This window comes from Trachemys scripta, chromosome 2 (genome assembly GCF_013100865.1).
Source record: "Trachemys scripta elegans isolate TJP31775 chromosome 2, CAS_Tse_1.0, whole genome shotgun sequence".
NCBI classification, from domain to species: domain Eukaryota; kingdom Metazoa; phylum Chordata; order Testudines; family Emydidae; genus Trachemys; species Trachemys scripta.
This window is the reverse complement of record NC_048299.1, coordinates 63,257,936-63,270,597: the sequence shown is the minus strand read 5'-3', so window position 1 is coordinate 63,270,597 and position 12,662 is coordinate 63,257,936. Positions and strand designations below refer to the sequence as shown.

The window sequence follows — 12,662 nt, the reverse complement described above, 5'->3', positions numbered from 1 at the left end:
TTTGCGGATACAGACTAACACGGCTGCTACTCTGAAATACAGGATGCTAGATATAGCTAAGTAATATAACAGAGCTGTATCTAAGAGCAATATTCAGAAAAGAGGCACAAACAAGTTAGAAGATCACAACTTTAGACCCAGGTTACCACATGCAAATTATGTTATTTCACTGCCTCTTACAAATCAGTTTATTTTATTCAAGATAAATGTTAAGGCCAATTAAATGAGATGTTTAGAAATTGTGTATTAATAAGGGCCCATATCCTATTCACTGAAGTCAATGGGAGTTTTGCTACTGACTTCAATGGGAAAGAATCAAGTTCTGAGTGAAAAATGACTTGTTGAGTCTGTAATCATCTGCAAATATCATTTACCTGAGTGTGAATCCAGTGAGCAGGAGGATGTACAGTATGTTTCACTGCCAGTTCCAATACTCCCTCTTGTTCCAGTAGACCAGGGCTGGAACATATTGAGAATCCACCAACTACGGCAACTTTAGGAATAAAGAAATCTACCCTAAGAAATAGTTAAATAAAAGAAACTTTAAAAACAAGGCATGAGAACATTCACCAAGTTTCCTCCAACTCAAAATGGCTGGCTTGATCTCAGTACTCTGTATTTACCAAAACGTATGCATTTTGATTTCTATAAGGTTCAGAACCCAACAGAGATAGTGCACAAGCAGTTTTTGTATTTGTATGTTTCGATAACAAAATAACTGAACAAAACTTTACAAAGTTGAGTAAACACTTTTTATTACTAGCTTAACAATAAGAAGCATTTGGCATCCGAACACACAGCTTGAGTAATGCCATCAAATCAGAATTCTTTTCACCTACGACTGTAAAGGGACAGGATTATTTCTTTTTCTTCCCAGATCGCCAGAAAGTAAAATACATTTGTATTATACTGGCACATTTCTAGGTTGTTCTTGAGGCTTAAGTACAATGTATAAAAAAGGGATACTACAATCTTACGTTAGTCATTTACTTAAGTTTAGTTATGTATTTTAAAAGTCAATATGGTCCAGCCAGAGGACCCAATTCCCACCGTTTTCAGCACCACGAATTCTCCCTTTGATTTTCAAACTACTGTACCTTACTAGGAAAGGGATTGGAAAACTAATTTAGGAAAACAGATTTTAATTCCATACACATGCACTCTTCTGAGAGTAAGAAATATGACTGTTAAAAAATTCTTTGCATACCTATCTATTTTTATATGTCAAAAAATGAAAGCCACTAAAATAAGTGATACTGCTTTACATGCTAAACTGCAGCTCCCTCTAGTGACATACAACATTTTGATAATGTACAAGAAGCATTTTTATAATGTGTGTTGGTCTAAACCAGGGGTCTCAAACTCAAATGACCATGAGGGCCACATGAGGACGAGTACATTGGCCCGAGGGCCGCATTACTGACACCTCCTCCCCCCGCCCCCACTCCACCCCTTCCATGAGGCCCCACCCCTGCCCTGCCTCTTCCCACCCCTTCCCTGCCCCCATTCCAACCCCTTCCCTGAAATACCCACCCCAACTCTGCCCCCTCCCTGCCCCCAGGGGGTGCAGGAGGGGTGTGGGGTGTAGTGGGGGCTCAGGGCAGGGAGTTGGGGTGTGGGGTGTAGGAGGGGTGAGGGGTACAGCAAGAGGTGTGCAGGGTGCAGCACGGAGCTCAGGGCAGGGGGTTGGGGTGCAAGAGGAGTGTGGGCTGTGGCAGGGGGCTCAGGGCAGGGGGTTGGGGTGCAAGAGGAGTCTGGGGTGCAGCAGGGGGCTCAGGGCAGTGGGTTGGGATGCAGGAGGGGTGTGAGGTGAGGCGGGGGTTCAGGGCAGGGGGTTGGGGTGCGGCAGGGGGCTCAGGGCAGGGGTCAGGGTGCAGGGTATGGCAGGGGGTCAGGGTGCAGGATGCAGCAGGGGGTTCGGCTGCAGGAGAGGTTTGGGGGGCAGGATCTGGCCCAGCGCGTACCGGGGACAGGGCAGGCTTCCTGCCTGCCTGCCCTGCCCCCGCAAGAGGCTGGAACGTGGGGAAGGGGGGACGGAGGGGCTGAGTGTTTCTGTTGCTTGAGGCACCGCCTCCAGCAGCTCCCACTGGACGCAGTTCCCCGTTCCCGGCCAATGGGAGCTGCTGGGGGCGCTGCCTAAAGCAACAGCCACACACAGCCTCTCTGCCCCCCCTTCCCCACGTTCCAGCCTCTTCCCAGAGCTGCACAGGGCAGGGCAGGCAGGCAGGGAGTCTGCCCTGCTCCCGGTGCACGTCCGGCCGCCGCTCTGGTAAACACTGGAGGAGGGCGGGGGGGCTGCGAGGGGCTCGCGGGCCGCAGAAAGTCACCCCGAGGGCCACCCGCGGGCCGCGTGTTTGAGACCGCTGGTCTAAACTAAATTTAGAACACACACTTAAGAACTTAAAGTTCAGAAATTAACATGTTGTAAAAGGCTAGGTATATCAGTGGCTGGCAAGTTACAAGACAAGCCTTTGCCATTGGGGGTTCTCTGTGCATGTGGATCATTCCCAAATGATGCTACTAAAGCCATAGAACAACAATGTATCAAATAATATAAGAAGCCTACTAAAAATATTTGGAGTCTTAGTAAATGTGTTTCACATCGTATTGCAAAATATGGTCATGTTACTTTCAGAGCAGCTAAAAGTCAAATTCAATGCTCAACATTAAAATTCTTTGTCTTCCATTTTCATCCAGCTGCACTCACAAATGAAAGAGAGATACCTCATATTTCAGTTTAAATAACTTCAGAAAGCTAGGGGTAATTTTCAGAAGTGATGAGCATCAATCAAGGTCAATGGGAGTTGCTGTGTTCCATCATCTCTGAAAATCAGATCTTAACTCGGAATCTTCTACTGGTGCTTTTCAAACTCCTAAAGAGACCTGCCTTAATATTTAAGCAGTCAAGAATATTCCCACTTTTCTGCTGCAAATACCAAAATTCTGACTTTTATTATAAATTTTATGTTAAGGTCAGTTGAGCTGCTCTCTTTGTGAACTGAGCACTGTGGTAAAGACTGCTAAATATGGGAAAATGATGAATTAGTCAATTAAGGCCTGAGATGACACCCCGCACAAAATGCTGTAAAGTAAATATTCAGTTCTGATCAAAATTATGTCTGTCAGCTTCTTTAATAGCCCCAGATAATGCACAATGAGTCATTAAGTTGGCTAGTTAAATGAGGATGGTAGGAGGAGTGTGGCTTAGCTTCTATCGCATGGATGTTTTTAAGCAGTGTTTTCAACTGGTGGGTTGTGATCCCAAAAGAGATTATGAACGGCAGCTTGGCGTAAAGCTAGGGGGCAAGGCACTGGCAATGTTATTATCTAAAGCACAGAAAATCTTTCTCCTCCACTCCCAGCACACCCTTACCCTGCAGAGAGAAGTATTCTCCATCAATCTCTCAAAAACACACACAAGTTACATAGACTTATCATTAACACATTTTTTACTCTTTTATAGTAAATGTAAGGAGATCATGACATTTTTGGGTTGCCAACCTGAAAAGGCTGAGAAACATTGTTTTACAGACAGGAGGCGTGAGGAGACTGTCTAATCTGGAGAAATTAAGGGCCTGACTTTCAGATGTCCTCAGTGCCTGCCGCTCCCATTGCCTTCAAATGGAGCTGTCAGCACAAATGGAGGTACTCAGCACCTTTGGTAAACAGGCTCTAAGTAATTAGACTGGGAAGTTGAGTAAAGGTGATCCAATTCTGTGCTGTAATAATTACTGTACCAAAGAACACCTCAACTGAGGATACTAACGCTCTGTACCACCCTCTACAGGAAAGGAATAAACTGGAATGCTCAGACTAGGATGGAGGGCACTTAAACCACAAATCACAGTCCACAATCATGCCAAAGTAAGTATTCTGGTTATGGACAGGGGAAATTACTAGTTTCTTAAAACCCTGTTTGAGATCACACCAAATTCAAACTAAAATTATTAAAAAGCATGAATTTTCAGTAAAGATTTAACCTTCTAAAATATTACTTAGGCAAGTGTGTACCTTTTTTTAAAAATACATAATTTTTTAAACTTGGCTCACTATGGACAGCAGAAGTTTTAATGGGCTACGTACTATGCTGTAATATAATATCTTGAACTGACTTCTGCTTCTGAAGGCTTGCCTTACTTTAACAGGGTGTGAGATGACATGGGAGGACTTCCAAAGTAATACACTACTGGTGACGGTTTAAGTGGAGTAATCAAGGGGAAGCCAAGATAAGGGAAGATGCTGCATTTAAAAAGAGGAAAGAGAATTTGTAAACTTATAGGTATGTCTCAGTCACATATCCTCCTTTGTCTGTTAAAGTTTTTAAAGCCAAACATTCAGAAAAGAGATAAATATCCAACAGTTGCTGGAATAAGAAGTTAGAAATATTAAGATGAGCTTAAAGTTACTGGTCCTTTGTCCTTCAGCCCTTCGTGATACTTAGAAACAAACATATGCATGCACAATCTATCAAATTCAAAAATTCCTTATTATAGCAACAAATCTCTTCTTGTTCATTTTAATTATTACTTGTAACTTGATAGACAACAGAAGTCTATTAGAGCCTGGGACAACAAATCAACTTTTTTTGCTTATGTAAACCAAGATTATGAAAGCTCCATTTTCTGTGTTAATACTATGAAGACAAACTTTAGTTCTGGCATCTCACTGACATGTTAGGCTTTTCTATTCAGGAAATTGTTGATTCTTGGCACTATTCCTCAGAAAACATGACCATGGTTTATAGCTTCCAGTACAGAGAAGTTGACATGCCAAAAAACAGCCTTAGAATACTTTCAAGGAAAAAGAATATGAAAAGAGTAATTATAATTAAAGCTTTCACTTTTCAAAGTGATAATTGCTAAAACATTTTTGATGGGTAAATGTGTTTTTCAAAGAACTGGCAAGTAAGAATTTAATATGCGTCACTCCACACGTGCAAAAACTACAACAAAATGCTCCACAAACAAAAATTATTGCAATCAACATCTTGTTTTTCTGGTTCTAAATTTAAGAGTCTGGATATTAAGACTACATTGGTAACACATGCTGTTAACACCCTAGCAGTTAAACTTTGATTCCAGCAAAAGCAATTTCCAGCTGGACTAAGCCAACAGCAAGTTTAAATAAAAAAAAAAAGTTAAAGGACCACTGTGAGCTGTTTGCAGTGTTGGTCCCAGGATATCAGAGAGACAAGGTGGGTGACGTAATATCTTTTATTGGACCAACTTCTGTTGGTGACAGAGAGAAGCTTTCGAGCTTACACAGAGCTCCTCTTCAGATCTGGGACATGAAGAAGAACTCTGTGTAAGCCTGAAAGCTTCTCTCTGTCATCAATAGAAACTGACCCAATAAAAGATATTACCTCATCCACCTTGTCTCTCACTGTCAAGAGTGAGAGGTCCAGATTGTAACTTATCTTACAAAATACTATTTGAATTGAAACATGGAATTCCTCCTGATCCTGAAAAATTCTAACACTCCTAAAACTGTAACATTGTTTAAATAGCAATTGTGACCCAGGGACTGCTTGGTGCCAACTGCCAGAGGGCACAGAGGTGCATAGGTTCTTACAGGTATCCGGCAGATGTATGCATAATAGTTCACCGAAGGGTGGCATGTGAGGTCCCTACTGAGAGTCAGTAGCCCACTGGTCATCATACTCACTGTGAAGTGTACACAAAAATAATATTTAAGGAGTTAGATATCTATACTAAAAATTATGTTCTTGAGGTCTTGAATTAAGGCAAGTGACATAACTCAGAAATGTTCCATTCAGGCAGGAGGTAACAGACACCTATGTCCTTGTCTGGTCATCTGTGTATTGTACACCTCACAATGGATGCCTATTTGCCTACCGAGCCCCAGGCTAACTAAGAGATTGCAAAATCTAGGAGAGAGGGAATTCTAAGTAGGAAACAAACACCTGGGTGAGGGGGTGCTCTGGTTTATGAATAAATACAAAGGATTGGGCTGTTATATATTGGGATGCAAGAGCACCCCCAGGTCCTTCACCGAGAAGGCAAGCTGACAGCATGCTTGTCTCATAAAAGGAGGATCACAGCCAGCCTAGCTATAAATCGCTGCAAGGATTTTTGGGTGAGCAAAACTTAATTAGACACGAGAATATCTTGTTAATTATGTTTAGGGTCTAGCATGCATGTTATGGTTTTATTTTATATGTAACCATTCTTGTTTCCAATACTTCTATTTGCTATTACTTTGAATCTCCATGGTTTGTTAAAGAAACTTATTCCTGATTTCACTATAAATATATCTAAGGGTACATCTACACTACAGGGGGGAGTCGATTTAAGATACGCAAATTCAGCTACGTGAATAGCGTAGCTGAATTCGACGTATCACAGCCGACTTACCCCGTTGTGAGGACGGCGGCAAAATCGACTTCTGCGGCTTTTTGTCGGCGGCGCTTACTACCACCTCCGCTGGTGGAGTTAGAGCGCCGATTCGGGGATCGATTGTCGCGTCCCGACGGGATTCAGGCGGGTAGTATAGACCTAGCCTAAGAGCTCCATGTTCAGCAGAGGAGGTGGAATTGGTAAACTGGGGTCTACTGTTTCTTTGGAAAAAACAATTCCGTAAACACTGCAAGCATCCAGCGGACGAGAGGCTGGGCACTCCAGTGAGATGATTAGAGGGCTAGAGGATTGGGGTGTGCCAATTGCTACCTGTAGAATAACTACGGGACTTGCAAGGCTTAGAGGGGAGTACTTGCGTTGCTCAAGGCCAGTAGAATTGGGGAGCTGACCCCCAAAAGGCACAGACAAGGATTCTTCATGCTAAAGACAGGTGGTAGCAAGGAGCCTTAAAGCCCTGGGGATCCCTGGGAAATGTCACAACAGTTAATCCACAGAATGGCCTAAGCAGTGAATTGGGTTTGTTTTCAAGTATACACCTACCCAAACTAACCCAGCAGATCTAATTTTAGGGGGACAAAGGTCAACATCACTTTTTAGGGTTTTTTAATTATAAAACTGTAAAATCAAATTAAAATTAACTTTCACATTTGCAGCACTCAGTCTCTGCTCCATTGTGCAGCTAGCTATCAGAGTAATGGAATACAAGTAGTGTGTAAAGATATTCATAGAACAATAAGTTAATGGATATAAACCACAGGTCATCATTGAAGGAATCAAAATGAAAACTGGCAAATATTAATTTTTTGTCTATTTGTATGAATATGGATATATTTAATAAAGCACAGTTTACAATTATGAGGTTGAATTTAACAGCTATTTTATACAGCATTTATGACTAAAACAGTATGTTATATAAATATAATGGAGAATCATTATCCCAGTATCTTCCTTTTAACATTTCATCATCCTGGGCTTTCTGTAAGCAATTTCCCCCCCACAAAATCAGAGAGAAATCTTACCACTGTCCTGCTTTAAAAGTAAAATCCTTATTTGTGACAGCCAAGCGAAGTCTTTTAACTGTTTCAGATTCATTGGTGATGCCACACACTTTTGCTGGAGTAATAACCTAGAGAAAGGAGAATGAATCATTATATTACAGTATTGTCATTTTCAGCAAATGTGCTTGAGACCGTCCATGGAAGTTATGCATCATTAACTATAGCATTTCATAATTTTAAAACATTACCACGTATCCACCACAGTGGGAAAATAATAAAAAATAATAATGGAATCACACAGAAAACCACATTTCATTAAATGTATACAACAACTCCAAGATTTTTTGGACATTTTAATCAGGGTTAATCTAAACCTGTGTATAAATTTAAATTATTTTCATCCAGATTAAATTGAACTATATACATTCTAGATTACTTTTTTTAAAAAAAAGTAAGATATATCTAGATACAAACATACAACATTATCCCCATCTGGCTATTTTTACTGAACATCTATAATGTACAACATTCACACCCAGCAAACAGTGTGAACTGAATGATTGTGGAAATCGTAAAGTAATCTTCAAAATAAAAACTCTTTTCAGATATCCAAAAATCTCTAAAATGGAACGGCTATAAACAGTCACTATGGCCCTGACTCAGCACGGTACTTGTTCCATCAGTTTCCATCAGACTATTACTGTGCTTGCTAAATTGTATGTTAGGTGATCTTTGGTGAATTTGGGGCTACCACCAGTGGTTCCCAAACTTTTTCTCTGTGTGATGGGAAACCTCACACTAGAGCTGAAGGGGTTAAAGAGCAATTCTGTGCTCTGATGACCCCACCCAGCCGCACCTGCAGAGCATGACCCAGATTGAGGTGGAGCTTAAAAGGAAGCCAAAAAGCTCAGAAGGGTTTTTTTTACAAAGCAGGGAGAAGGCTACCCTACCAGCTCCTGAGAAGGGGTGCTGCAGAAGCCAACTTTTAAAGACAATGAGCCTATCTGCTGGACCCAGACATAATGAAGGTATCGTTAGTACCTTTTTCTATTACCGTCTCACAATAGAGAACAAAACTTGGACAACAAAGTGGGTGGTAAAAAAGGGAGGGCAGCCGTAAGGTACTCCTGAATGCTGAACCCTTACAAGCCCTGGGCTAGAGCCTGGTGGAGTGGGAGGGTCTGGGCTCCCCTACCATCCCTCTCTGCATTAAGAAGGGCCTAACCCCTAATCACTAGGTGATGCTTCCAATGAGCACTGACCATTATACTCAGTATGACCCCATTTTCAGAGGTATTGCTTCCCATGACTCTAGACAGCATGGAAGACACAGTGTGAGGTCACGCACATCGAAGATGCCAATTTGTGCCATAAAATGGCATCCTCCACAGTGTACCCTTGCACAAAAGGTACATGCGAAGGATGCCATTTTGTAAAGTGGCATTTTCCCCACACTCAGGATCCCCAGTTGGGATCATGACCCATTGTTTGGAAACTGCTGGGTTACCTAGTTAGGTAAAACTATCTCTGAAGGACAGATCTCCCAATAGGAATCATGTGGCTGTTCACAGAATAAGCATTCTGCCCTCACTCTAATGCAGCGTTTCTCAAATGCGGCTACTGTGGCCGCATGCAGCCACCAGGGGCTTTTCTTGCAGCCATAGCCTCCTGGGCTGTGATTGGGGTGGGGGAGGGAAGCAGTGGGCTCTCCCCCTCCCTGGTGCTCCTCGATATACCACCTTGGTGTTGGTTTCTGGGGCCGCCAGCAGGGGTTGGGCCCTGCCCCCCTCTGGAGACAGCTGGGGCACAACACTAGCGGAGCAGCTGGTGAGTTCCCTACTTTCCCAGGGGCGGTGGGACTCCGGTTTTGGGCTTCAGTCCTGGGGTAGCGTAGAGGCAGGCTCTGGCCGCAGGGCTTCAGTCTCCAGCTCTGGGCTTCGGCTCCACGGCAGGCCCCAGGCTCTGGCTGCATGGTTTCGGACTCTGTCCTCCGGCCACAGGACTTCGAGCTCTAGAGCCCTGCTGCCTCCCTGGCCCCCAATCCAGGGCCTAATTTGTCCACAAACTTGCCAGGGCTGAGTAAGTCTGCTGTGAAAAGTGATACTTGTATGTTTGTTAATATCACTTTTCACAGCAGACTTGCTAGCTACCAATAAATAAATTACAATGCTTTGGATGTGTATATGGGCATATTTATTTGTTTTTCCTAAAGTTAATTGTTTTATGAAAAATTGTCAGAGTGGCCACCAGGAAGAGTTGGTGGCTGCACTCTGAGACCACCAAATAATTTGTTCTGAGAAACCCTGGTCTAGTGGATTTAACAAATCCAGTGTGATCTTTACATATTGCTTGTTCCCAATTCCTTACCCATAATCCTTCCTTCCCTCACAATAAAATTTAACTTTTAGTTTACTACTTCATAGTGTTACACTTAGTTTCTCTGTTGCAAACTTCAATATGTAACTGACAGAAATAATTATCTGTAAATAGTTCACTTCTAACTGTACAAGTGATCCTTCCAGTTTACCAAAAAGTATAAAATCTGATTTATCCAAAGACCTATGGTTAGTACCAGACTCAGGGAAAAGTGACCAGGGATTTTGGGTGTCCAATTCAAGATACCTTAAAGGGGCATTATTTGCATGAAGTTGGCACTGAGCACACTGGAAAACAGGCCCCTTTACCATGTCAAGACAGGCACCCAGAATCACTAGTCATTTTTGAAAATCTTGGCCCGGCTACATAAAAATGTTTTGACCAAAACAAAGTAAAGTCTAGTTTATTTTTGGTTTTTGAGAGCAAAAGAAGTCATCAAAACAAGTGGGTAGAAAATCTTCATGTAAAAAATGTTGACCAAGGCAACCTTTAAAAGGAGACCAGTAACTGACTAGTATCACTGGGAGAAGTTTGGAGTGAATAAATAAATACATATCTACATAAATAATTGGATATTTAAGATGACTGAAGAAAAAACAAACCTACACTTGTCATTTCATTTAATTAAATCTGTTTTTCAGTTGCTCTGAATGAAAAATTACATTTCACTTCTAGATTAATATATTTACTTGTTTTCATTTAAGATAGTCAAACATAATTTAACCACAATGGCCACTGGAATCTCCACTACATTAGTGGCATATCTTTCCCCTTGCCTCATGTCATAGGGCTGCTTACTGTACAAAATGCAGTTTAATCTGCATTTAGCCATGAATTTACACATTTACATTATGGCATCTACAGACATAATGTGAATCAATTATTTGCATGATCAGTAATAAAATATTTTGGAAATCTTGAGTTCTACTTCTGAGGCTTGGGGGAGGGGGAAGCTACAGTTTAAAAAGTTGTTCAATGGTCAATATCACTATTTTGTTTTCATGCTATGTTTCCTATTTTAAACCTCAGGTTTTTTCTGATTTTTTTTTTTTCCTCCATGAACACTTGCCATCCAGCTGTAAATGTCTAATTTAATATATCTTGCCTCACTGTGCCCAAACTCTCTATACCTGGTTCTGGAAGAAACTAATCTCATTCTAGGGGTATGTGTTTATGCTTTAGCCGCCACAATACCTCCTAAAATAAGATTTCTTAAAACAACCAAAAACCTGAGATATTTAACATTTGGGAAAGTGGTCCTACTCTATCATCAGATAAATGGCTGAACACTAAAGTGAGTTAAATAATGAACTTCCATGTTTTGATGAGAGCACTTGTGACATAGCAGCATTTTGCCCAAGACCCAATATGTCACTGAGAATGGACAGAAACTTTTATACAAGCATATTTTTCTTGCTGGAGGGAAACAAAGACTCTGGTTGGAGTGGGGTACCTGAAAGCCATAGTTTTGACTTACTAAATAGTACAGGTAAAAGGCTAATGACAAGAGCTACGAAGAATAACACTATATTAAATAAGGGCCAGATCTTACAATGGAGGCTGCCAGAGACTGAACCCTCCACCTGTTGACTTCAGTTGGCCAGGGTCCATGCAAGTTGATCCTGTTGCAGGATCATAAATGCTTTCTCCACAAACACACTACACCAAATTCTGCCCTACATTTATGCAACAACTTGGACTTCAATGAGACTGCAAGGATGCAATTCAGGGGAGCATTTGGTGCACTGGGTAGCAGATAGATACATGTCGTGAAGAATGTATCCATCTACAGGATAAAACAATCATATTAATGTTCAATAATACAGGGATACAAACAGACTGTCAGCAATGTGTATCAAAACATATTCTTGTTTTATAATATTAACAGCTAACTTGCATGATACCTGTCCATCCTCCTTTCCCCACTGACTTTTTTCAGTTGTTGTTGAAAATTCAGCAAAACAGAATGACTAGTTTTGTAAATAGGCCAGTTTATGTCCTAGGCTGTAAAACATTTAAAAAATGTTTAATGCCATCTACTACATTAGCTCTCCCAGTCTGATGTTTCCTACAACACATGATTGTGCTATTTCTCATCTGTACAAGATCAAATAATTTAACAAATGAAACTTTAACCAGTCTTGTTCTAATTTAAAACACATGTCAGGAAATGAATTTCTCCATAAAACAACATTTGAACATGTCTACTGTCCAGTAAAACAACAGGACATTTGCCAACTTAAAACAAAGTTAGAGTAGTGTACTTTTCTTTTCCACTTTAATAGACAATATTAAACAGGAAATGCAGTCATACTGGTTAACGAGACAAGTGTCAGGTAGGCTATTTAAATGTTTCTCTTATGTAATGCTCTTAGTGCCGGAAATGTGCATACACTTTTGACATTCCTTCTCCCCTTCCCTTCCTAACTCCCCTCCCCCACCCCCCGAGTTGTTCTTTGGCCTATATTTTTGACAAAACACTGGAATTTTAATTATTACTCCGTAGTAAGTTGGTGCAGAAAACTAAGTTTTATGTAGGGCAGGGGTCGGCAACCTTTCAGAAGTGGTATGCCAAGTCTTCATTTATTCACTCTAATGTAAGGTTTCGTGTGCCAGTAATACATTTTAATGTTTTTAGAAGGTCTCTATAAGTCTATAATATATAACTAAACTATTGTCGTATGTAAAGTAAATAAGGTTTTTAAAATGCTAAATTTTAAGAATGCTTCATTTAAAATTAAATTAAAATGCAGAGCCCCCCTGACCGGTGACCAGGACCCGGGCAGTGTGAGTGCCACTGAAAATCAGTTCGCGTGCCACCTTTGGCACCCGTGCCATAGGTTGCCTACTCCTGATGTAGGGTGATCAAGGACCTTCAGAGAAGATTCTGACCATCCATAAGAGTAACCAA

At 41.3% G+C, this 12,662-nt stretch overlaps 1 protein-coding gene across 2 annotated transcripts in view; it reads right to left on the bottom strand.

Moving 5' to 3' along the window:
* OXNAD1 (oxidoreductase NAD binding domain containing 1) overlaps positions 1 to 12,662 on the bottom strand; it is a 34,492-nt gene that overhangs the window by 13,594 nt on the left and 8,236 nt on the right. For both annotated transcript variants that reach the window (XM_034760735.1, XM_034760736.1), the window contains 2 exons: positions 7,397 to 7,503; positions 375 to 516 (listed from right to left, as the gene is read on the bottom strand). In XM_034760735.1, coding sequence (XP_034616626.1) covers positions 375 to 516; positions 7,397 to 7,503 — 249 coding nt within the window. The remainder of the gene's footprint in view (positions 1 to 374; positions 517 to 7,396; positions 7,504 to 12,662) is intronic.